General features: G+C 40.2%; 1 protein-coding gene across 1 annotated transcript in view; it reads left to right on the forward strand.

Moving 5' to 3' along the window:
• MYLK (myosin light chain kinase) overlaps window positions 1-23958 on the forward strand; it is a 246733-nt gene that overhangs the window by 213170 nt on the left and 9605 nt on the right. The window contains exons 25-31 of the mRNA XM_063429182.1: window positions 621-824; window positions 6320-6537; window positions 12013-12136; window positions 18104-18256; window positions 18852-18975; window positions 19064-19193; window positions 19811-19939. Of these exons, the coding sequence (XP_063285252.1) occupies window positions 621-824; window positions 6320-6537; window positions 12013-12136; window positions 18104-18256; window positions 18852-18975; window positions 19064-19193; window positions 19811-19939 (1082 nt within the window). The remainder of the gene's footprint in view (window positions 1-620; window positions 825-6319; window positions 6538-12012; window positions 12137-18103; window positions 18257-18851; window positions 18976-19063; window positions 19194-19810; window positions 19940-23958) is intronic.

Genomic DNA, 23958 nt, shown 5'->3' on the forward strand with positions numbered 1-23958 from the left:
GCCGAAGTCCTCACTTCCTTATCTTCCAGATTCACCACATCCCCGTGTTTAGAGGTGCATAGTATAATGCGAATATTCTCAATATTAAATAATACATGGCGTACACAATGTCTTTGTATGGCTAAAATATGTTAAAAAGAAAAGTTGAGCAATCAGCGAGAACATTCAGGCCGTTCCTATGGCGGCTGCGTCTCACTGCATTCTCTGTCTGTCTGAAGATGCCAGACTTGATTTAACTTGTTTCTTTGACACATAATTTGTTTCATCCATGCATACACCGATTAAATTAGTCACCCTACTGATCAAAACTGTGCTGCGGGACAGGTCAGGGAAAACATGTTACAAAGTTCTGCCCTAGAGCTGGCATGGAGTCTTATGTTGGATGGCAGACATCCTGAACATTTGGTAGTTTAGTTATAGCGTAACATGCTTATTATAAAATGTTAGAATGTCCTTTTAATGATATACCGATCCGCCAACTTCTACTACGCAACTGCAATATGTTTTATGCATGGTGGAAGCCAAAATGTGAAAATCAACTTCTAGCTAAACAGTTATTTCCATTATATTGTATAGAGTCTCTGTTTAACTACACTTACCATGTTTATTCTTTTGTGCAGGGGGAAATTTGGACAAGTGTTTCGACTTGTTGATAAGAAAACTAAAAAGGTTTGGGCTGGAAAATTCTTCAAAGCGTATTCAGCCAAAGACAAGGAAAGCATCAGACAGGAAATCAGCATTATGAACTGCCTCCATCACTCCAAACTGGTCCAATGTATCGACGCGTTTGAATCAAAGAGCGATATGGTCATGGTTCTGGAACTGTAAGTATCAGGTCCGAAGGCGTAACAGAGATAACATATGTATAGATGTATGACAATTACAGGAACATTTTCACAACAAACAGCTGAACCTACAAAATGGCTTCGGCCCAGACTTTTGCCAATTTTGAGCACTTGCCGTGAAATGCACATAATTTGTAGGAGAGTCAGATAAGAGTCAAATAAAGCAATAAGTGAGGCAGCTCTTCATCACCTAAGATCATCCATCCAATCCAATTTTACTTTCTTAAAGAATACAAAGTAATAAAAAGGATTGTGTACATTAATGTAGACCTAAGGGCTATCCCACAAAACGAACAGACACAGTCATAGATGGTGATATTAAACCACAAAACTTATTGTGAAAAAGAAAAGGAGTCACAAACATAAAGAGGTCAATTAGCGAGAAAATAAAAGTACAAGTAATAAACGTATTTTGGGTATTGCCTAGTTTTACCCTGAAAGGATATTTCTTAAGGTTAAATCTACATTTTGGTACCGGCTACATCTGAACTCAGTATGCACTTCCCAAGTAATTCTAATTATTATTCAGAAACCCCTCCACATGAAGAGTCCTGTCTGTATTATAGGATGGAATGAGAAAGACTCCAAAGCAGCCTCCCACCATGTCCCAGGGGCTGTCAGTGTGTGTGCGGAGAGATTCCAGGCATTGGATGCCCTATGGGGTGGGTTTAGGGAAGGATTGTAGGCAGCGAGACTGGCAGTGTGGGTTTAACCCCTTAAGGACACGTGACATGTGTGACATGTCATGATTCCCTTTTATTCCAGAAGTTGGGTCCTTAAGGGGTTAAATCTTATCCTCTGGCAGCAACAAAAAGTGTATTTATTTGCAAAGTTTCCAATGAAGAGAAACGCCAAGAATAGAGGTCTGAGATCTCTCTTTGTACACTCTGTGTACGAAAAATTATTTCTCATAATAAACGTGAAATAATAAAAGCTGTACAACGTCCCATCAGTCTTTAAAATTCAAACAGCAAGAACCACCGGACTAGAATTGAGGTTAGAAATCCAGAAATCTCTGTTTTTATTGTGAAATGAAGTGCAGTAACATTTTATTGTATCCTGTGTTTATTGCTGAGCTCTCTCTGTTCACATTGATGCCAAGTCTCTTCGTTTAGATAGAACTATGATTCAGCCCAGATAAAATCTAGGGAAAAGACAGAGCAGACCTAAACCCCACGCCATCGATCCGCAGAGCATTCTGTCACATCTCAGGCTCTGATAGATCAAGCACATTATTTGTGATTAGAATTGAGTGTATGGAGTGATGCCTTCCCGACTACTCTCCCCGTATTCCAGGAAGTGGGTGCAGCCTCTTTAATAAACGCTGGATATTCACCTTTGTGCTAATTCTTTCATTAAAACGCTGGTTCAGATGACCAGTAGTCATTTTATACACAGCCATATTTTTAAGCTGGAGACTGATGGTCAATATGTGAACGAGCAGAAACAGAGTTTTGGATTCCCACACTGAGAACAAACACTTACTATCTGATTCTGCTAGTGGATCCCATTCAAGAGATCTAGAAACAAGTTGTCCTTGTCTACAGTTATAACAGTTAGAATCAGTACCATGGGGTATTAGGATGGATGCACCCCACAACGTCAAGCACCTTAAACAATGGCCTGTATTCTAGATACAGTGACCAATGTAGACCAAATACGTTGTCGGTGAATGCAAACGGATCAGCCATGACCTTTTACGTTTGAGAGTCAAAAAGTATTTATTTGCTTTGCTTTAACTCATGTTCCCCTGTGGGTGTAACTGTATCTATTGGGATATCTATCTATCCATCTAATCCTCTGTGTAACTGTATCTATTGGGATATCTATCTATCTATCGTATTCTATGTGTGTAACTGTATGTATTGTACTATATATATTATTCTCTGTGTGTATATTTATATCATTCTGTGTGTAACTGTATGTATTGTACTATATATATTATTCTCTGTGTGTATATTTATATCATTCTGTGTGTAACTGTATGTATTGTACTTTATATATTATTCTCTGTGTGTAACTGTATGTATTGGAATATATATATATATATATATATATATTATTATCTGTGTGTAACTGTATCTATTGTACTTTATATATTTATATTGTTCTCTGTGTGTAACTGTATGTATTGTACTATCTATATATATTATTCTCTGTGTGTAACTGTATGTATTGTACTATATATATATATATATTATTCTCTGTGTGTAACTGTATGTATTGTACTTTATATATTATTCTCTGTGTGTAACTGTATGTATTGTACTATATATATATTCTCTGTGTGTAACTGTATGTATTGTACTTTATATATTATTCTCTGTGTGTAACTGTATCTATTGTACTTTATATATTTATATTGCTCTCTGTGTGTAACTGTATGTATTGTACTATATATATATTATTCTCTGTGTGTAACTGTATGTATTGTACTTTATATATATATATTATTCTCTGTGTGTAACTGTATGTATTGTACTTTATATATTATTCTCTGTGTGTAACTGTATCTATTGTACTATATATATTATTCTCTGTGTGTAACTGTATCTATTGTACTTTATATATTTATATTGCTCTCTGTGTGTAACTGTATGTATTGTACTATATATATATATATATATTATTCTCTGTGTGTAACTGTATGTATTGTACTATATATATATTATTCTCTGTGTGTAACTGTATGTATTGTACTATATATATTATTCTCTGTGTGTAACTGTATGTATTGTACTATATATATTATTCTCTGTGTGTAACTGTATGTATTGTACTATATATATTATTCTCTGTGTGTAACTGTATGTATTGTACTTTATATATTTATATTGTTCTCTGTGTGTGTAACTGTATGTATTGTACTTCTTATATATATATTATTCTCTGTGTAACTGTATCTATTGTACTATCTAGCTATATATCTATCTATATTATTCTCTGTGTGTAACTGTATGTATTGTACTTTATATATTTATATTGCTCTCTGTGTGTAACTGTATGTATTGTACTTTATATATTTATATTGCTCTCTGTGTGTAACTGTATGTATTGTACTATATATATTATTCTCTGTGTGTAACTGTATGTATTGTACTATATATATTATTCTCTGTGTGTAACTGTATGTATTGTACTATATATATTATTCTCTGTGTGTAACTGTATGTATTGTACTTTATATATTTATATTGTTCTCTGTGTGTGTAACTGTATGTATTGTACTTCTTATATATATATTATTCTCTGTGTAACTGTATCTATTGTACTATCTAGCTATATATCTATCTATATTATTCTCTGTGTGTAATTGTATGTATTGTACAGTGTGAGTGTAACTGTATGTATTGTACTTTATATATTTATATTGCTCTCTGTGTGTAACTGTATGTATTGTACTATATATATTATTCTCTGTGTAACTGTATGTATTGTACTTTATATATTATTCTCTGTGTGTAACTGTATGTATTGTACTTTATATATTTATATTGTTCTCTGTGTGTGTAACTTTATGTATTGTACTTCTTATATATATATTATTCTCTGTGTAACTGTATCTATTGTACTATCTATCTATATATCTATCTATATTATTCTCTGTGTGTAATTGTATGTATTGTACAGTGTGAGTGTAACTGTATGTATTGAACTTTATATATTTATATTGTTCTCTGTGTGTGTAACTGTATGTATTGTACTTCTTATATATATATTATTCTCTGTGTAACTGTATCTATTGTACTATCTAGCTATATATCTATCTATATTATTCTCTGTGTGTAATTGTATGTATTGTACAGTGTGAGTGTAACTGTATGTATTGTACTTTATATATTATTCTCTGTGTGTAACTGTATGTATTGTACTATATATATATATTATTCTCTGTGTGTAACTGTATGTATTGTACTATATATATATATATATTATTCTCTGTGTGTAACTGTATCTATTGTACTTTATATATTTATATTGCTCTCTGTGTGTAACTGTATGTATTGTACTATATATATTATTCTCTGTGTAACTGTATGTATTGTACTTTATATATTATTCTCTGTGTGTAACTGTATGTATTGTACTTTATATATTTATATTGTTCTCTGTGTGTGTAACTTTATGTATTGTACTTCTTATATATATATTATTCTCTGTGTAACTGTATCTATTGTACTATCTATCTATATATCTATCTATATTATTCTCTGTGTGTAATTGTATGTATTGTACAGTGTGAGTGTAACTGTATGTATTGAACTTTATATATTTATATTGTTCTCTGTGTGTGTAACTGTATGTATTGTACTTTATATATTTATATTGTTCTCACTCTGTGTAACTGTATGTATTGTACTTTATATATATATATTGTTCTCACTCTGTGTAACTGTATGTATTGTACTTTATATATATATATGTTGTTCTGTGTGTAACTGTATGTATTGTACTTTATATAGTTATATTGTTCTCTGTGTGTGTAGCTGTATGTATTGTACTTTATATATATATATATATATATATATTGTTCTCACTCTGTGTAACTGTATGTATTGTACTTTATATATTTATATTGTTCTGTGTGTGTGTAACTGTATGTATTGTACTTTATATATTTATATTGTTCTCTGTGTGTGTAACTGTATGTATTGTACTTTATATATTATTCTGTGTAACTGATTCTATTGTACTATCTATATATATTATTCTCTGTGTGTAACTGTATGTATTGTACTTTATATATATATATATATATATATATATATATATATATTGTTCTGTCTGTGTAATTGTATGTATTGTACTTTATATATATTGTTCTCTGTGACTGTATGTATTGTACTCTGAGTGTAACTGTATGTATAGTAGTCTGAGTGTAACTGAATGTATTGTAATATGTGAGTGTTTAGTCAACACAGTAAAGGAGGAGACCATATTTAAAAGAAGAAAAACTACCAGTCTTAAATTAGAAGGGCAAAAGCTTAAAAAAAATATCAAGAAGTATTACTTTACTGAGAGGGTAGTGGATGCATTGAATAGCCTTCCAGCTGATGTGGTAGAGGTTAACACAGTAAAGGAGTTTAAGCATGCATGGGATAGGCATAAGGCTATCATAACTATAAGATAAGGCCAGGGACTAATGAAAGTATTTAGAAAATTGGGCAGACTAGATGGGCCGAATGGTTCTTATCTGCCATCACATTCTATGTTTCTATGTGTTAGTGTATGTATGTATTGTACTCTAAGTGTAATAGTATGTAATGTACTATGTGTGTGTTGGTGTATGTATTGTATTATGTGAATGTTAGTGTATGTATTATACTCTGAGTGTAATTGTATGTATTGAACTATGTGAGTGTTAGTATATGTATTGTACCATGTGAGTGTTAGTATTATACTATGTGAGGGTTAGTGTAAGTATTGTACTCTGTAAAAAACACTTTTAACACAATCTTTGTTGCATGTCACAGGGTCTCGGGAGGGGAGTTGTTTGAACGGATCATTGATGAAGATTTTGAGCTGACGGAACGGGAGGTGATCAAGTACATGAAGCAGATTGCAGAAGGCGTGGAGTTTATCCACAAACAGGGCATTGTACACCTGGATCTAAAGCCAGAGAACATCATGTGTGTCAACAAAACTGGCACCAAGATCAAGCTCATCGACTTTGGCTTGGCTCGGAGATTAGGTAACGGGATCCTGTCTTTGTTGGTGTACTGGAGGGTAGCCAGTGAAAGATTAGGAATGCCACTTTCAGTGCTCTGTATTCAGTTATCTGTTCCCCCGCTACTCTTTACCCCAGATTTTGTGCAAAGCAATCAGTGCTCTAACTGCTCTCCACCCCAGGTTCTGTGCAGAGCAATCTGTGCCCACACTGCTCTCCACCCAAGCTTCTGTGCAGAGCAAACAGTTCTCCCACTGCTCTCCACCCCAAGTTCTGTGCAGAGCAATTTGTGCCCACACTGCTCTCCACGCCAGGTTACATAGTTACATAGCTGAAAAGAGACTTGCGTCCATCAAGTTCAGCCTTCCTCACATATGCTTTTGCTGTTGATCCAAAACAAGGCAAAAAACCTTGTCTGAAGTACTTCCAATTTTGCAATAAACTAAGAAAAAAATCCTTCTGGACCCCAAAATAGCAGTCAGATGTCTCCTTGGAACACCCTGATCTATACTTCTACTTACTTCTTCGTAGAATGGAATTAGGTTAGTTTGACATGACCTATGTTTCATAAAACCATGCTGATTATTGCTAATAACAAAGTTCTTCCCAATGAATTCCTGAATATTATCCCTTAATAGCCCTTAAAATATTTTCCCAGTTACAGAAGTTAAGCTCACAGGTCTATAATTTCAAGGCAAGTATTTTGAATCCTTTTTAAATATAGGAACGACATCTGCCTTTCTCCAATCCTCCGGTACAATACCTGAAACAAAAGAATCTTGAAAAATGAAATACAGAGGTTCACTTATTTCCTCACTTAGCTCCTTAAGTACTCATGGGTGAATCCTGAAGATTGGTCTTCCAAAAAGCCGTATTGCCCCGTTACAGTCTGAAATGAATGCTGCCGCCAGGCTGATTTTCCTCTCTATATAGTGGTACTAAAGACTCCTTCCGTAATACCTATTGACACAGTGGAACGCAAGATGCGTTTCAATCACGGTGAGTGGCTTTATTACTGTAAAGGACATGAGCAACAGGAAGAGCGTTGCTAATCTAATGGAACGCAAGGTGTGATCCAAACACGTCGGGTATCCACACGACCGGATAAGATGCAACCAGGAAGTAGAGTATCGACGGAGAAAAAAAAAGACAGCGAATTAGAAAATAAGCAGCATATAAAGAACAGAATGGACATGGTAATATCAGCAGAGGCAACTGAAGAAGCCACACTAGGCGAAACACGTTTTGGCAGTGTATTGGACATTACCAAGAGATTTTATTTACATTTATTTCATCCATGTGTTTTACCAAATAAATTTTGTTTTAACCCTAACTGGATTTTCTGCTGGGAGGAGACTACAACACCCCAGGGATCCAGACGATCCAGACAGGGGGATTTGGATCACCCTTAAAGATCCTAAGGACATCCACACCAGAGCCAGGTTCAGCATATGGCTCTACTCCTGTGAGTGCATTCTTGTAACAAGCAGAATATACATATATGGTTTTAAGATATCTGCACTATTATATACCTCTCTATCGTTACAGCATTACTAGACTTACTAAGAAGAGAGGAAAGTATATCATTTGCTCCACCTTGTGTTTGTATTATATGTGATTTAAGGTGTTGGTATAGGGGATACCACACAGGTGTTTGAGCTTTTTGTCACTGTTGGGTATACCAATTGTGTTTTTTCTTGATTTTCCTCTCTAGTCGGTCCTCTCACACCTCACCCCTCTGTCAGTCTCTACATTGGCTTCCTGTATCCTATAGAAGTCAATTCAAAGTGCCAATTCTAGCCCCTCTTCTATCTCTTCCCAGATCCATAGGTATGCCCCTTCCCGGTATCTCCGCTCTGCCCGTGACCTTCTCCTGTCCGCTGCTCGCACCAGTACGGCTAACTCGCGCTTGCAGGACTTCTCGCGGCGGCTCCCTTTCTATGGAATAACCTGCCTACCGCCGTCAGACTCTCCCGTAGTCTTCAATCATTTAAGAAGTGCCTTAAAACCCATTTCTTTAGGAAAGCTTATGGCCTCCCAGACGAACCTCTACCTTACATACCTGTCTATTGCTCTCTCCTAAAGGGCAGCACTCTACTCTCTCCTCCAGCTCTGCTTCACTCCCACCTTATTTGATTATTTCCTGTCCTAATGTGTTTTATACCCCACCTCCTATAGACTGTAAGTTCGTTTGAGCAGGGTCCTCTTCAACCTATTGTTCCTGTAAGTTTTCTAGTAAGTAACTTCGTAAGTAAGTTTATAGTTAAATACCCCTCTCATATTATTGTGAAGTGCTACAGAATCTGTTGGCGCTATATAAATGGCGATAATGATAATGAATGAATACCATCAGGCCCCAGAGCTTTATTTACATTAATTTTCTTTAACAACTGTAGCACCTTGTCTCGAGTTATCCAATCACAAGTTATCTGCAAGTTTTTTGCAGCAATCATTTGCATATCTTTTGCCATAGGATCCTCATTAATATATACTGAAGAAAACTAGTAATTTAAAATTTCTGCCTTTTCCTGGTCTTCATTAACTAACCGACCCATCTCTGTTTCCAATGTATTTACACTTTCATTTAGTTTTTTTAGAATTGATGTACTTGAAAAAAACTTTGGGGTTGTTTGTGCATTCTTTGGCTATCCATTTCTCATTTTCTAGTTTAGCCACTTTAATTGCCTTTTTGCAAGCGTTATTGGCTTCCTTATATCTTATATAGGATGCCTCTGATTTGTCCGATTTAAATGCTTTAAATGTCCTTTTCTTATTTGTAATCTCTTGGTTTACATTTTCACAAAGCCACATTGGTTTTACTTTGTTTCTTTTATATTTGTTACCCAATGGTACATACTGACAAATGTACCTTTCTAATATTTGTTTGAATAGGTTCTGTGCAGAGCAATCTGTGCCTTCACTGCTCTCCACCCCAGCTTCTGTGCAGAACAATCTGTGCCCCCACTATTCTCCACCCCAGGTTCTGTGCAGAGCAATCTATACACCTACTGCTCTCCACCCCAGGTTCTGTGCAGAGCAATCTATACACCTACTGCTCTCCACCCCAGGTTCTGTGCAGAGCAATCTATACACCTACTGCTCTCCACCCCAGGTTCTGTGCAGAGCAATCTATACACCTACTGCTCTCCACCCTAAGTTCTGTGCAGAGCAATCTATACACCTACTGCTCTCCACCCCAGGTTCTGTGCAGAACAATCTGTGCCCCCACTATTCTCCACCCTTTGTTCTGTGCAGAGCAATCTATACACCTACTGCTGTCCACCACAGGTTCTGTGCAGAGCAATCTATACACCTACTGCTCTCCACCCCAGGTTCTGTGCAGAGCAATCTGTGCACCTACTGCTGTCCACCACAGGTTCTGTTTAGCGTTTTCCTGCTGATCCTCAGCAGATACGTTTATGCCTTAAAGTCTCTCCCCAAGTTATCGTTCTGACCAAAGCTATCTGTGTCCCATTACTTTGTGCAGTGCTGTGTCCTGTGGGCTTTGTGCAGATCTATGTCCCGTGGAATGGTGCAGAGCTGTGGTCTTTGTGCAGATCTATGCCCCGTGGCTTGGTGCAGGGCTGTGTCCCGTGGCTTGGTGCAGGGCTGTGTCCTGTGGGCTTTGTGCAGATCTATGTCCTGTGGAATGGTGCAGAACTGTGGGCTTTGTGCAGATCTATGCCCCGTGGCTCGGTGCAGGGCTGTGTCCCGTGGCTCGGTGCAGGGCTGTGTCCTGTGGGCTTTGTGCAGATCTATGTCCCGTGGAATGGTGCAGAACTGTGGGCTTTGTGCAGAGCTATGTCCCGTGGTTCGGTGCAGAGCTCTCTGCACGTTTATGACCACATACAGTGCTTTCACACAGAGCCCTCTATATTTCCACTTCTTGCACTTATACACTCACTCTGCATGAACCCACATGCTAATCTAATCAGCAGCTCCATCTCCCCAGCCCTGAGCGACCGGCTCACGCGTTTCAAGTGTTCTTTCCAGCTCATTAAGACAGTTATTATGGTTGGAAATTCTTCCCTAAGTAATGGGATTTGATTTGTGTCCTTTTATGGTGAGCTTTACGGCCCATGTAAACTTCATTTCTGATAAACTGACTGCAAGGAGATTTCATTCTTAACCCCTGCAAAGTTCCTTCTTTTACCAGCTCAGTGAAAAGCACCGGCCATGCGTCAACACAGACCCATATTCTCAACGTTTCAAACTTTATATTAGCATCATGCAATCTAATAAAACAGAGCAGGGGGAACTGGCATGGCTCAATCTCTATTAAAACCTCTGACTAGACAAGAATGGATGTGAATAAAAAGAAAAGAATTTCCAATTATGAAAAAAGAAATGAAATAAACACAGAATAACGTGTGTGATAATGTCTGAAATATTATTAGCATTTTGTGTTTTGTACATATTGTATGAGACATAAAGAATGCAGCTACCTATGCACAGGCAGGCTGATTTTCCAATAGTGCTGTGCGTTCCGTAAGGGAAGCCATGACATCATCACATTAAATAATGACATTGCTGCTACTAATCCCATTACTGGTTTTATATAACTTGCCGTTACCTATCCTACTGATTACCGCTGGAATCCCAGCCCAGGGGCACCATCGAAGAGACATACAACAACAAGAACAGACATTCCTGCACCGGGCCCACTACTATGCCTCTCAGCGGACATGCCTCGCTTGCATCCTGAGGGCCCATTCTCAGCTCTCGCTGTATGGACTATATTCTCCAAGTAACTAATGTTTGCCCATTTATTTAACCTAAAACACCCCTCTAACAGGCAAAAGCCATGAAGACCTCTACCAATAGCATTTAGCGATGCAGCAGCTCCCTTACTTTAACGTCCGCCATTTTACTTGACTTCAGTTATTACGTTAATTACTTCTTGTTTCCATTGGTTTCACACCTTCTCAGCTAATGTTAGCACATAACCATATACATGCCTAAATACTCTGATGTTAGTCAGCTTAGCTTATATACTCTCTGATCACACAACTACTACTTAAACATGCATACGTAGACTGACTGCACTGCTTTAGTTTACTCATGTATCCCTAGCCTGCGACCTCTCATAAATAGAAAAAGGTGCTGTTTTATCGGCCATGACATTGTTTGCTGTTGAACTGCTTGTCACCGCTGTCGTGGCGTTACAAGCTTATCTGTTATTCTACGCACAAGAAAAATAAAGAATTAAAAAAACCAAAAAACTCCCAATCAGTTTACATCTTCTGCGTCTCAGAGTTTATCGTCAGCAAAGGGAGAGATTTATCAAACACAAAAGTGATGCAAAGTTCTAAGATTAGAGTATCACCATGGAAACCAATGTTAAGGCACTTTTCTTTTTGGGGGACTTTTGCAAATCTCTCCCCCTATGAGTTACTGAGACCGTGTACAGTTGCCATCCAGCCCTGCTAACTGTAATTATGTGTAATTAAAGGCTGTGACTGCGTTACACTCACCATATCCATTTATTTTCTCTTGCAGAGAGCACTCCAAATCTAAAGGTCCTGTTTGGAACCCCAGAATTTGTGGCCCCTGAAGTGATAAACTATGAACCCATTGGCTATGCCACAGACATGTGGAGCATTGGTGTGATCTGCTATATTCTGTGAGTGATCCAGCAGTGTATGTGTTAAGATAGTTCTGCCAGTGGTTTTTAATCTAAACTTTGCGCTGTTTTCAAAAACTTTATGTTGAGAGTGGTCCTAGAAGGGCTGGCTTGATTTAAATTACAATCTAAATCACTGGTCAGTAAGACTCAATGTATTTGAATTATTTTAAACATATAAACTCGTTCCTGCTGGTTATGTTTTTAATTTCTGTATATAAATTTACACGATATATGTTTATTTTATAGCATATTTGATTTGAAAAAGTTCATGTTATCTCTGTAGATACAAGTTTAATTTACTTAGCTTAATTGAATAATTTACCAAAAATTGCAATATTGTGTGATAATGCAGCCTTGTGCTACATATTTCATGCAACTAGTCCATAGTTCATGTTGAATAACCTTTGGACTACAATGTATCTTAAATAAAAAAGGTAGACTTTTCCTCCAAATGCATTTTATTACAAGAAACATGATTTATATACATATACATGTTTTTTAAACCATCAGTCCCCCCACCCATTAGTCCTATTGTACTGAGAAACGCACATCCGTATAAAGAGTTTGGTAACGAACTTGCGAGTACTTTCTCTTTGTTGTAGTGGGCGGGCTGGGCGTTGGGCTTCACTGCAAACCCTCTCATTTCCTCTCCTCTCACCATAAAAGAAACATGTTTTTTTTTATTTGTCAAAGCAATTCAATTCACAGTATCATTGAAACTATTATTACAAACAGTTTCAGATAGGTATCTGCTTTTTTTGGGGGGGAGGGGGGGGGGGGATAATTGGGGGGGGGGGGGGGATAATTTTGGACAGCTAATCAAAAAAATTGCAAGGATATATTGCCAAAATGCCCTCAAAAAGTAAATTGTGGGGAATAGTGGGCTTTAAACACCATTTGAATGACCATGTCACAAGTGCAAAATAAAGCTGGGAAGAAGGAGATGATTCTGCTCGAAGGTCAAGAAAGAAATCATCAGGAAGCATGAAGGAGGAATACAGAGATAACAGAGAGATACAGCCAAGGGAGTCACCAGGGTCTCCAAGCAACAGCCACCTGTTCGTGGAGGAGGTTCGAAAAGTTGCTCCAGCTCTGGATTGAACAGAAGCGGCGTGCAGGGGACATAGTGACCGAGGCGATCATCTGTGAAAAAGCCAAGGCCTTGCACACTGACCTCAACCAACAGCCAGGAACGTCAGCCGATGCAGGGGATGGTTCGAAAGGTACAAGACCAGATCTGGCATCCACAGCGTGGTCAGGCATGGAGAGGCAGCGAGTTCCAATGTTACTGCAGCTGAGGAATTTGCTACTGAGTTCCGGTTTCAGAGGGCTACCTTCCTTAGCAGGTCTTCAACTGCGACGAGACTGGGCTCATCTGGAAGAGGATGCCAAAGCATACCTTCATCACGGAAGAGGAGACCTCATTGCCACAAGCTGATGAAGGACCGTCTCACCCTCTTGTTCTGCGTCAATGCCAGTGGGGACCTTAAGATCAAGCCCCTGCTCGTCTACCATTCAGAGAACCCACGGGCCTTCAACAAACACAAGGCGATGCTTTGAGATGACACATCGATCAAGCCTCACTCTCCAGGACATCGTGAGCTGTCTGCAGATTATCACCATTGCCTGGGCCAGCCAGACAAAACTAAATTCTGCTTGGCGCAACCTGTTGCCAGACTGTGTTGTGAAACCTGCCTCCAATGCTTCTGCACCTGCACCAGAGTCAACAGGGTTGGAGGAGATTGTTACCTTGGGGAAGACCACGGGCCTGAAGGTGACTGAGGAGGATGTCTGCGAGCTGGTGGAGGGACATGACCGTGAGCTAACCACCGAGGACCTGGTGGAACTGCAGAAAGAGGCGATGGAGGAGCAGATCTCATTTGAGGAGGAAGAAATGAGTGAGGAACAGCTCTCTTCCATGGAACTCAAGAAGGCATGCCAAATTTGGGTAAACCTACAGACTTCTGTACAGCAGCAACACCCAGATAAGGCTCTAGCCCAGAAACTTGTGAACAGTTTTGACACCGACATCATCTCCCCTTTCCGAGGGATGCTTAAAAGGCGCCAGAGGCAGCAGACAATGGAAAGGTTCCTACAAAAACAGCCTAGACATGAAGAACCTGCTTGTGTTAGAGCTGCCCAGTAGCCCTCCTCCTCCTCTTGTTTAACAGTTGACGTTTTCCATGTTTTCCCTGCTCACGTGTGATTTATGTACAGTACTGTACATTGAAGTGTATTGTACCATGTTTGAGAAGTCTGCCATGTTTAAAAAGTTGATGTGGGATCTTTTAAAAGTTGAAGTTGGATGTTTGAAATGTTATTGCTTGATTAATCATGTCCCTGTACAGTATTTATACCTAAAAACTTTTTTCTGACCTCCAGAATGGATCAATTAGTTTTCAATGCATTCCTATAGGGAAACCGCGTTTCGGTTTACGAATTTTTTGCAATGCAAAACGTCCGGGAGAGCGCATTAAAATCGAAAACCGAGGTACCACTGTATTTGTAACATACTACATCTCTCCTATCAGCTGCTGCCCTCTAGTGGCTGATTCTGCAGGTACATGTAGGTTAGAATCCCTATAACTGACTAATTGAGAAAAATTATTGTCTTTTACTGTCAGTTATGGGGATTAATAGACAATTATTTGTCTCAATTACTTTCTCATTGTTTATCAGCAAGTGTGCATTGGACTAGTCTGTGTTCTCAACCTTTTACAAAGAAGTACACCTCGAGAAAGTAGTTTATATTGATTTCCATTCCAAATTAAACGTGTACACACTGATATTTAAGTTAATCCCATACCGAAGAATAAGCCTGATTAAAGGTAGTGAAGAAATAGTTTTAAAATAAATGACATAATGTGAATATTGTGTATGTAAGGAGGAGTGTATGAAATGTTAATGTGAAGTATAAAAGTCACAAAATGAAAATATAATAAACACATACATAGTTACACACAGAGGACACTGACACACATTTACACACAGAGGAATCTGACACACACACACACACACACACAGAGGAAATGGACACACACATGCACTCACTGATTTGACACACACGGACAGACATACTTAGTGACACAAAACACCCCCCCACCCATCACCAAGGGCAACACAGGAGAGTTATGTATAACCTAAAAAGGGGTTCTGTACAACCTATGGAGAGGTTCTGTATAACCTATGGAGGGGTTCTGTATAACCTATGGAGAGACAACCTGTGGAGAAGTTCTGTATAACCTACGGAGGGGTTCTAAACGACTTACGGAGCGGTTCAGTACGACTTATGGAGCGGTTCAGTACGACCTACAAGTGAGGTTCCGTACGACCTACGGTGAGGTTCCGTACGACCTACGGTGAGGTTCCGTACGACCTACGGTGAGGTTCCGTACGACCTTTGGTGAGATTCTGTACGACCTGTGGTGAGGTTCCGTACGACCTGTGGTGAGGTTCCGTATAACATGTGGAGAGGTTCCGTATAACCTGTGGAGAGGTTCCGTATAACCTGTGGAGAGGTGTCACGTCCCCCGCGCCTTCATACAGCGTGGCCACATCCAATCGATGCGGTCATGCTGTTAAAAATAATAAAAACTTACCTAAGGCAAATCAGCTCGTTATTCAGCACCCTCATGGAGCGATCCCCGACCGGTGCGGCGTTCTAATGAACGATGGTCGCTGCGGTCCCAAGAAACTATGTAGCCCCGCCTCCGTCCTCAACAAAGATGGCGCAGACGTGCGTGTGATGTCATGCACACGAAGGCTATGTACAATCAATCATAGCCTTAGGGGGGTTATTTAAACTCAAAATAGCATTTGGTCAGTGCCCTGTCGTGGTTTCCACAAGTTGGTTAACAGAGAGTGCGTTCCTATTCTAGTTCTTTTTGGTATTTGACTTTGGCTTGTATTTTGACTTTCCCGTATTTTTGGTATCATTGACTTTTGGCTTGTTTCCTCGTTGTGTCTCTTTCTGTGTCCCTGACCTCGGCTAGTATTTTGACCATTCTTAACACCCTGTTCCAAATTATTATGCAAATGATATTTTTCAGTTAGTGGTGGCCGAATAGAAGGTTTATGCACAGTTGCAAGACTCTGGAGGACTCTACACCTAGATGTTCGTGGGACTCCAGAGACACCAGCAGCTTCAAATATCTGTTTGCTGCTATGTAATGGTATTTTCGCAGCTGTTCTCTTGATCCGATGCATGGATCTGGCAGAAATCTTCCTCAATGTGCCTTTATCTGCACGAACCCGTCTGTGCTCTGAATCAACCACAAATAATAATAACAAAGTATTTAACCAGGAAAGGTACATTCAGATTACTCTGGTTTCCAAGTACGTCCTGGGGATGTTACCTTAGCCCAACATCCAGGGGTTGTTACGCGTGATCATCGCACTATTTTCGTGAAATATCTAATGTTTTCATACCTCGTCCAAGGCATTGAACTATTTCACTCTTTTCGGCAGCAGAGAGATCCTTTTTCTTCCCCATATTGCATGAAAATGGTGCTCTGCTTAATAATGTGGAACACCCTCCTTTAGTAGTTTTTCCTTAAATTGGGCTCACCTGGCAATCTAATTATCACAGGTGTCCGAGATTGTTTTCAGTGATCAAAATAGCCCTGAGACACAATGCCACCCATGAGTTAAATTGAAAAACAAAATATTTAATCTTTGTGACACTTAAATAGAATTTGCATAATAATTTGGAACAGGGTGTATTTACGTTAAGTCCGGGCATTCTAAGGCCCAGTATAAGTTATCGTCGTTTATTGTGTATTACATAGTTCTGCGTGTTGGGTCATATAGTAATGACAAGAGGTTCCGTATAACCTGTGGTGAGGTTCCGTATAACCTGTGGTGAGGTTCCGTATAACCTGTGGTGAGGTTCCGTATGACCTGTGGTGAGGTTCCGTATGACCTGTGGTGAGGTTCCGTATGACCTGTGGTGAGGTTCCGTATGACCTGTGGTGAGGTTCTGAATAACCTATAAAGAGGTTCTGTATAAACTGCGTTGAGGTTCCGTATAACCTGTGGTTAGGTTCCGCATGACTTGTGGTGAGGTTCCGAATAACTTATAAAGAGGTTCTGTATAACCTGTGGTGAGGTTCCATATGACCTGGGGTGAGGTTCCATATGACCGTTGGTGAGGTTCCGAATAACCTATTAAGAGGTTCTGTATAACCTGTGGTGAGGTTAAGTATGACCTGTGGTGAGGTTCCGTATGACCTGTGGTGAGGTTCCGTATGACCTGTGGTGAGGTTCCGTATGACCTGTGGTGAGGTTCCGAATAACCTATAAAGAGGTTCCGAATAACCTATGGTGAGGGCATTGTGTTTATGATGCTTGGAGTCCTTCAAAATCCAAACAAAACTAACAGCTTGAGGTGCAGATTAAATTCTATATATGTTAAAAAAAAAAAAAAAAAAAAACAGCAGTCAGTTATTATTTTTTATTAAAGGGACCATAAAGTAGAAATATCCTATAATTACTCCCAAATAAAATAAAAACCCTATGTATTACACATAAAACATTATTATTATTTCCTTAGCATTAGGAGAACATGGGATTGTTGGTTGAGTGTGAATCCCCCTAGTGAACCCAGTGAATAAATCAATTAAATACTTGCCAGGACTCGTTAAAAATCCTCACAAGCTGATACCAATAAAAAGGAGCTAAATCAAACAGGAAAAGCTCACAGGGTAATAACAATACAATGTGCTCATGGTTAATACCGGTTGTAAGTTTCTGAAGGCCGTCTGTAGCATGAAGGTCATGGACCCCACCAAGGATAAAGTCTTAGCTTTAACTAATAAATCTCTACAGCTCCCTTTGGATTGTGAAGGCTTCCTGTGGCACACTGCGGTGTTTCTGTGGCACGTTGTTGTGTTTCTGTGGCACGTTGTTGTGTTTCTGTGGCACGTTGTTGTGTTTCTGTGGCCCATATCTATCTTTTTGTTACAGGGTGAGTGGACTTTCCCCTTTCATGGGGGACAATGACAATGAGACTCTCGCCAATGTGACGTCAGCAACCTGGGACTTTGACGATGAAGCATTTGATGAAATATCCGAGGAGGCGAAGACCTTTATCAGCTGTTTGTTAAAGAAAGATATGAAGTGAGTCCAACCCCCATCCTTTACATTGTGCACCTTTTACTGTCCGCTACCTTGTGCTACACATACTTCCAGGACATTTTTACTTTGTGAGGTGCACTAACTAGATATCTTTCTTATTTCACTGTTTTAGGCCCAGTAACCAATTAACATGATGCTTTCTGTTAAAGGGTCCACTATACACAGTATATACAGGGTTAATACATAGCGGGCCCCTATAAACAGTATATACAGGGTTAATACATAGCGGGCCCTATACACAGTATATACAGGGTTAATACATAGCGGGCCCTATACACAGTATATACAGGGTTAATACATAGTGGGCCCCGATAAACAGTATATACAGGGTTAATACATAGGGGGCCCTATACACAGTATATACAGGGTTAATACATAGCAGGCCCTATACACAGTATATACAGGGTTAATACATACCGGGCCCCTATACACAGTATATACAGGGTTAATACATAGCAGGCCCTATACACAGTATATACAGGGTTGTTAATACATAGCAGGCCCTGCAGATAACGGGTCTTCTATAGACACTATATGTTTGGCCATCTGTGGTTTTATGATCCTATTTTCTGAGCAGGAGTCGGTTGAATTGCACCGAGTGTCTTCAGCATAACTGGCTGCAGCAGGACACAAGCACTATGGAAGCCAAAAAGCTGTCTAAGGAGAGGATGAAGAAGTATATGGCACGGCGGAAGTGGCAGGTATATATGAATGAATATTAAAGGCAGACACATACATTTCACATTAACTGGCGGGGAGAACACCTCTAACACACATTTTGATTTTCAGAAAACGGGCCACGCAGTGAGAGCTATTGGCCGTCTCTCCTCCATGGCCATGATCTCTGGTTTAAGTGGACGGAAGTCTTCGGGTAGTTCCCCAACCAGCCCGCTGTCTACAGAACCCGAGACAAATGAAGGTACTTTAACACAGACAGTCATGGCATCCATTAAAAAACCAGATGGGGAACTGTTACTGGATAGTGGAAGGCAGAGTAAAATCACACTGTCCCAATGCTCTCAATAGATTGGTTTAAAACAATATTTCCAGTTGTAATTACCTCTGTGTGGCGATGTCTTAGCGCGGAGACGGCCACGTTCTAACCATCTTCTAACGCTCTGCAACAGTTACCGCCATAAAAACAGGGCTACAGTGATCATGTGATTTCAGCAGCCAATCACAGTGTGGGATTTCTACAGTATGTCCCAGCATTACACCGTGCAGGAAATTATTCTTTGAACATTTTGATAACGTTCAGAGTAACAAAAACAAAGCAAAGTTTGTCTAGTAAACTGCGACTCGAGAAAAAGATAAAATAATCAGCCACAAACTGTAAGTACTGTATGCAGAAGCATGGGTCGTACCAGATGAACCAACGTTGATGTTATAGTCCCCATTCATGGTCCTGTGTAGGTTATTGAATCCCATGGGTAACCTTTAAACACAAAGCTTTCATTCGGCTCCCCATTCCCTGGCGGATGAGGGGACGTGGCGGAGAGTTCTCTGAGATGTTTAACACTTTCTTTTTTCCCGCAGATGATAACCAGGCCTTCCTGGAAGCTGTGAGCGAGGAGAGGCCACCACTCGCCCCAGTTTTTACCCAGACCATTCAAGATATTGAGGTAGTAGAAGGGAGCGCAGCACGATTCGAATGCAGGATTGAAGGTAATGTTGTACATTTTGTTAAGGTTTTTAGACACAACAAACATAAAAAAAGATACTGATACTGAGTGCGGGGTACATGGATTATAGTAAGTTCCCAGTATAAAGGCAGTTTCAGAAATGTTTATCTTTATGCTTTCCATAACGTATAATAGGAAAATGTTTATTAACACAATACTAACAAGGAATATTACTACCTGGACACAGTACTACCAAGGAATATTAATACCCGGACGCAGTACTACCAAGGAATATTAATACCCGGACGCAGTACTACCAAGGAATATTAATACCTGGACACAGTACTACCAAGGAATATTAATACCTGGACGCAGTACTACCAAGGAATATTAATACCTGGACACAGTACTAACAAGGAATATTAATACCTGGACACAGTACTACCAAGGAATATTAATACCCGGACGCAGTACTACCAAGGAATATTAATACCTGGACACAGTACTACCAAGGAATATTAATACCCGGACGCAGTACTACCAAGGAATATTAATACCTGGACACAGTACTACCAAGGAATATTAATACCTGGACGCAGTACTACCAAGGAATATTAATACCTGGACACAGTACTACCAAGGAATATTAATACCTGGACACAGTACTACCAAGGAATATTAATACCTGGACACAGTACTGCCTGGGACTATTTATACCCGGACACAGTACTAACAAGGACTATTAATACCTGCATGCAGTACTGCATGGGGCTATTAATACCTGGACGCAGTATTAACAAGGACTATTAATACCTGGACGCAGTATTAACACGGACTATTAATACCCGGACGCAGTATTACCTGGGACTATTAATAGCTAGACCCAGTACTGCCTGGGACTATTAATGCCTGGGCCCAGTACTACCTGGGACTATTTATACCCGGACATAGTACTAACAAGGACTATTAATACCTGCATGCAGTACTGCATGGGGCTATTAATACCTGGACGCAGTATTAACACGGACTATTAATGCCTGGGCCCAGTACTACCGGGGACTATTAGTACCTGAACTCAGTACTACCAGGGACTAGTACTATCTGGGACCAGTACTACCTGGGACTATTAGTACCTGGACTCAGTACTACCAGGGACTAGTACTACCTGGGACCAGTACTACCTGGGACTATTAGTACCTGGACTCAGTACTGACAAGGACTATTAATACCTGCATGCAGTACTGCATGGGGCTATTAATACCCAGGACTATTAATACCCAGACACAGTATTACCTGGGACTATTATTAGCTAGACCCAGTACTGCCTGGGACTATTAGTACCTGGGACTATTAGTACCTGGACTCAGTACTACCAGGGACTAGTACTACCTGTACGCAGTACTACCTAGGACTATTAATACCTGGATGCAGTACTGCCTGGGACTATTAATACATGCATGCAGTACTACCAAGGACTATTAATACCTGGACCCAGTACTGCCTGGGACTATTAATAACTGGACTCAGTACTACCAGGGACTAGTACTACCTGTACGCAGTACTACCTAGGACTATTAATACCTGGATGCAGTACTGCCTGGGACTATTAATACATGCATGCAGTACTACCAAGGACTATTAATACCTGGACCTAGTACTACCTGGGACCAGTACTACCTAGGACTATTACTACCTGGGACCAGTACTACCTAGGACTATTATTAACTGGACACAGTACTACCTGGGACTATTAGTACCTGGATGCAGTACTACCAGGGACTAGTACTACCTGGGACCAGTACTACCTGGGACTATTAGTACCTGGACGCAGTACTACCAGGGACTAGTACTACCTGGGATCAGTACTACCTAGGACTATTAATACCTGGATGCAGTACTGCCTTGGAAAATAATACCTGCATGCAGTACTACCAAGGACTATTAATACCTGGGATCAGTACTACCAAGGACTATTAATACCTGGACCCAGTACTGCCTGGGACTATTAATACCTCAACGCAGTACTACCTGGGACTATTAATACCTGGACGCAGCATAACCTGGGACGATAAAGACCTGGACCCAGTACTACCTGGGACTATAAATACCTGGATGCAGTATTACCTGGGACTATTAATACCTGGACGCAGTACTGCCTGGGACTATTGATACCTGGACGCAGTGCTATCTGGGACTATTAATACCTGTACCCAGTACTACCGAGAACTATTAATACCTGGACGCAGCATTACCTGGGGCTATTAATACCTGGGCGCAGTATTACCTGGGACTATTAATACCTGGGCGCAGTACTACCTGGGAATATTAATACCCGGATGCAGTATTACCTGGGACTATTAATAGCTAGACCCAGTACTGCCTGGGACTATTAATACCTGGACTCAGTACTACCAGGGACTAGGACTATGTGGAACCAGTACTACCTGGGACTACTAATGCCTGGATGTAGTACTACCTAGGACTATTAATACCTCGACGCAGTACTACCTGGGACGATTAATACCTGGATGCAGTACTACCTGTGAGTATTAATACCTCGGCCCAGAAATACCTGGGACTATTAATACCTGGACACAATATTACCTGGGACTATTAATACCTGGACACAGTACTACCTGGGACTATTAATACCTGGACGCAGTACTACCTGTGAGTATTAATACCTCGGCCCAGAAATACCTGGGACTATTAATACCTGGACACAATATTACCTGGGACTATTAATACCTGGACACAGTACTACCTGGGACTGTTACTACCTGGACGCAGTACTACCAGGGACTAGGACTATGTGGAACCAGTACTACCTGGGACTACTAATGCCTGGATGTAGTACTACCTAGGACTATTAATACCTCGACGCAGTACTACCTGGGACGATTAATACCTGGACGCAGTACCACCTGTGAGTATTAATACCTCGGCCCAGAAATACCTGGGACTATTAATACCTGGACACAATATTACCTGGGACTATTAATACCTGGACACAGTACTACCTGGGACTATTAATACCTGGACGCAGTACTACCTGTGAGTATTAATACCTCGGCCCAGAAATACCTGGGACTATTAATACCTGGACACAATATTACCTGGGACTATTAATACCTGGACACAGTACTACCTGGTACTATTAATACCTGGACGCAGTACTACCTGTGAGTATTAATACCTCGGCCCAGAAATACCTGGGACTATTAATACCTGGACACAATATTACCTGGGACTATTAATACCTGGACACAGTACTACCTGGGACTGTTACTACCTGGACGCAGTACTACCAGGGACTAGGACTATGTGGAACCAGTACTACCTGGGACTACTAATGCCTGGATGTAGTACTACCTAGGACGATTAATACCTCGACGCAGTACTACCTGGGACGATTAATACCTGGACGCAGTACTACCTGTGAGTATTAATACCTCGGCCCAGAAATACCTGGGACTATTAATACCTGGACACAATATTACCTGGGACTATTAATACCTGGACACAGTACTACCTGGGACTATTAATACCTGGACGCAGTACTACCTGTGAGTATTAATACCTCGGCCCAGAAATACCTGGGACTATTAATACCTGGACACAATATTACCTGGGACTATTAATACCTGGACACAGTACTACCTGGGACTATTAATACCTGGACGCAGTACTAACTGTGAGTATTAATACCTCGGCCCAGAAATACCTGGGACTATTAATACCTGGACACAATATTACCTGGGACTATTAATACCTGGACACAGTACTACCTGGGACTGTTACTACCTGGACGCAGTACTACCAGGGACTAGGACTATGTGGAACCAGTACTACCTGGGACTACTAATGCCTGGATGTAGTACTACCTAGGACTATTAATACCTCGACGCAGTACTACCTGGGACGATTAATACCTGGACGCAGTACCACCTGTGAGTATTAATACCTCGGCCCAGAAATACCTGGGACTATTAATACCTGGACACAATATTACCTGGGACTATTAATACCTGGACACAGTACTACCTGGGACTATTAATACCT

Source organism: Pelobates fuscus, chromosome 8 (assembly GCF_036172605.1).
Source record: "Pelobates fuscus isolate aPelFus1 chromosome 8, aPelFus1.pri, whole genome shotgun sequence".
Lineage (NCBI taxonomy): Eukaryota > Metazoa > Chordata > Amphibia > Anura > Pelobatidae > Pelobates > Pelobates fuscus.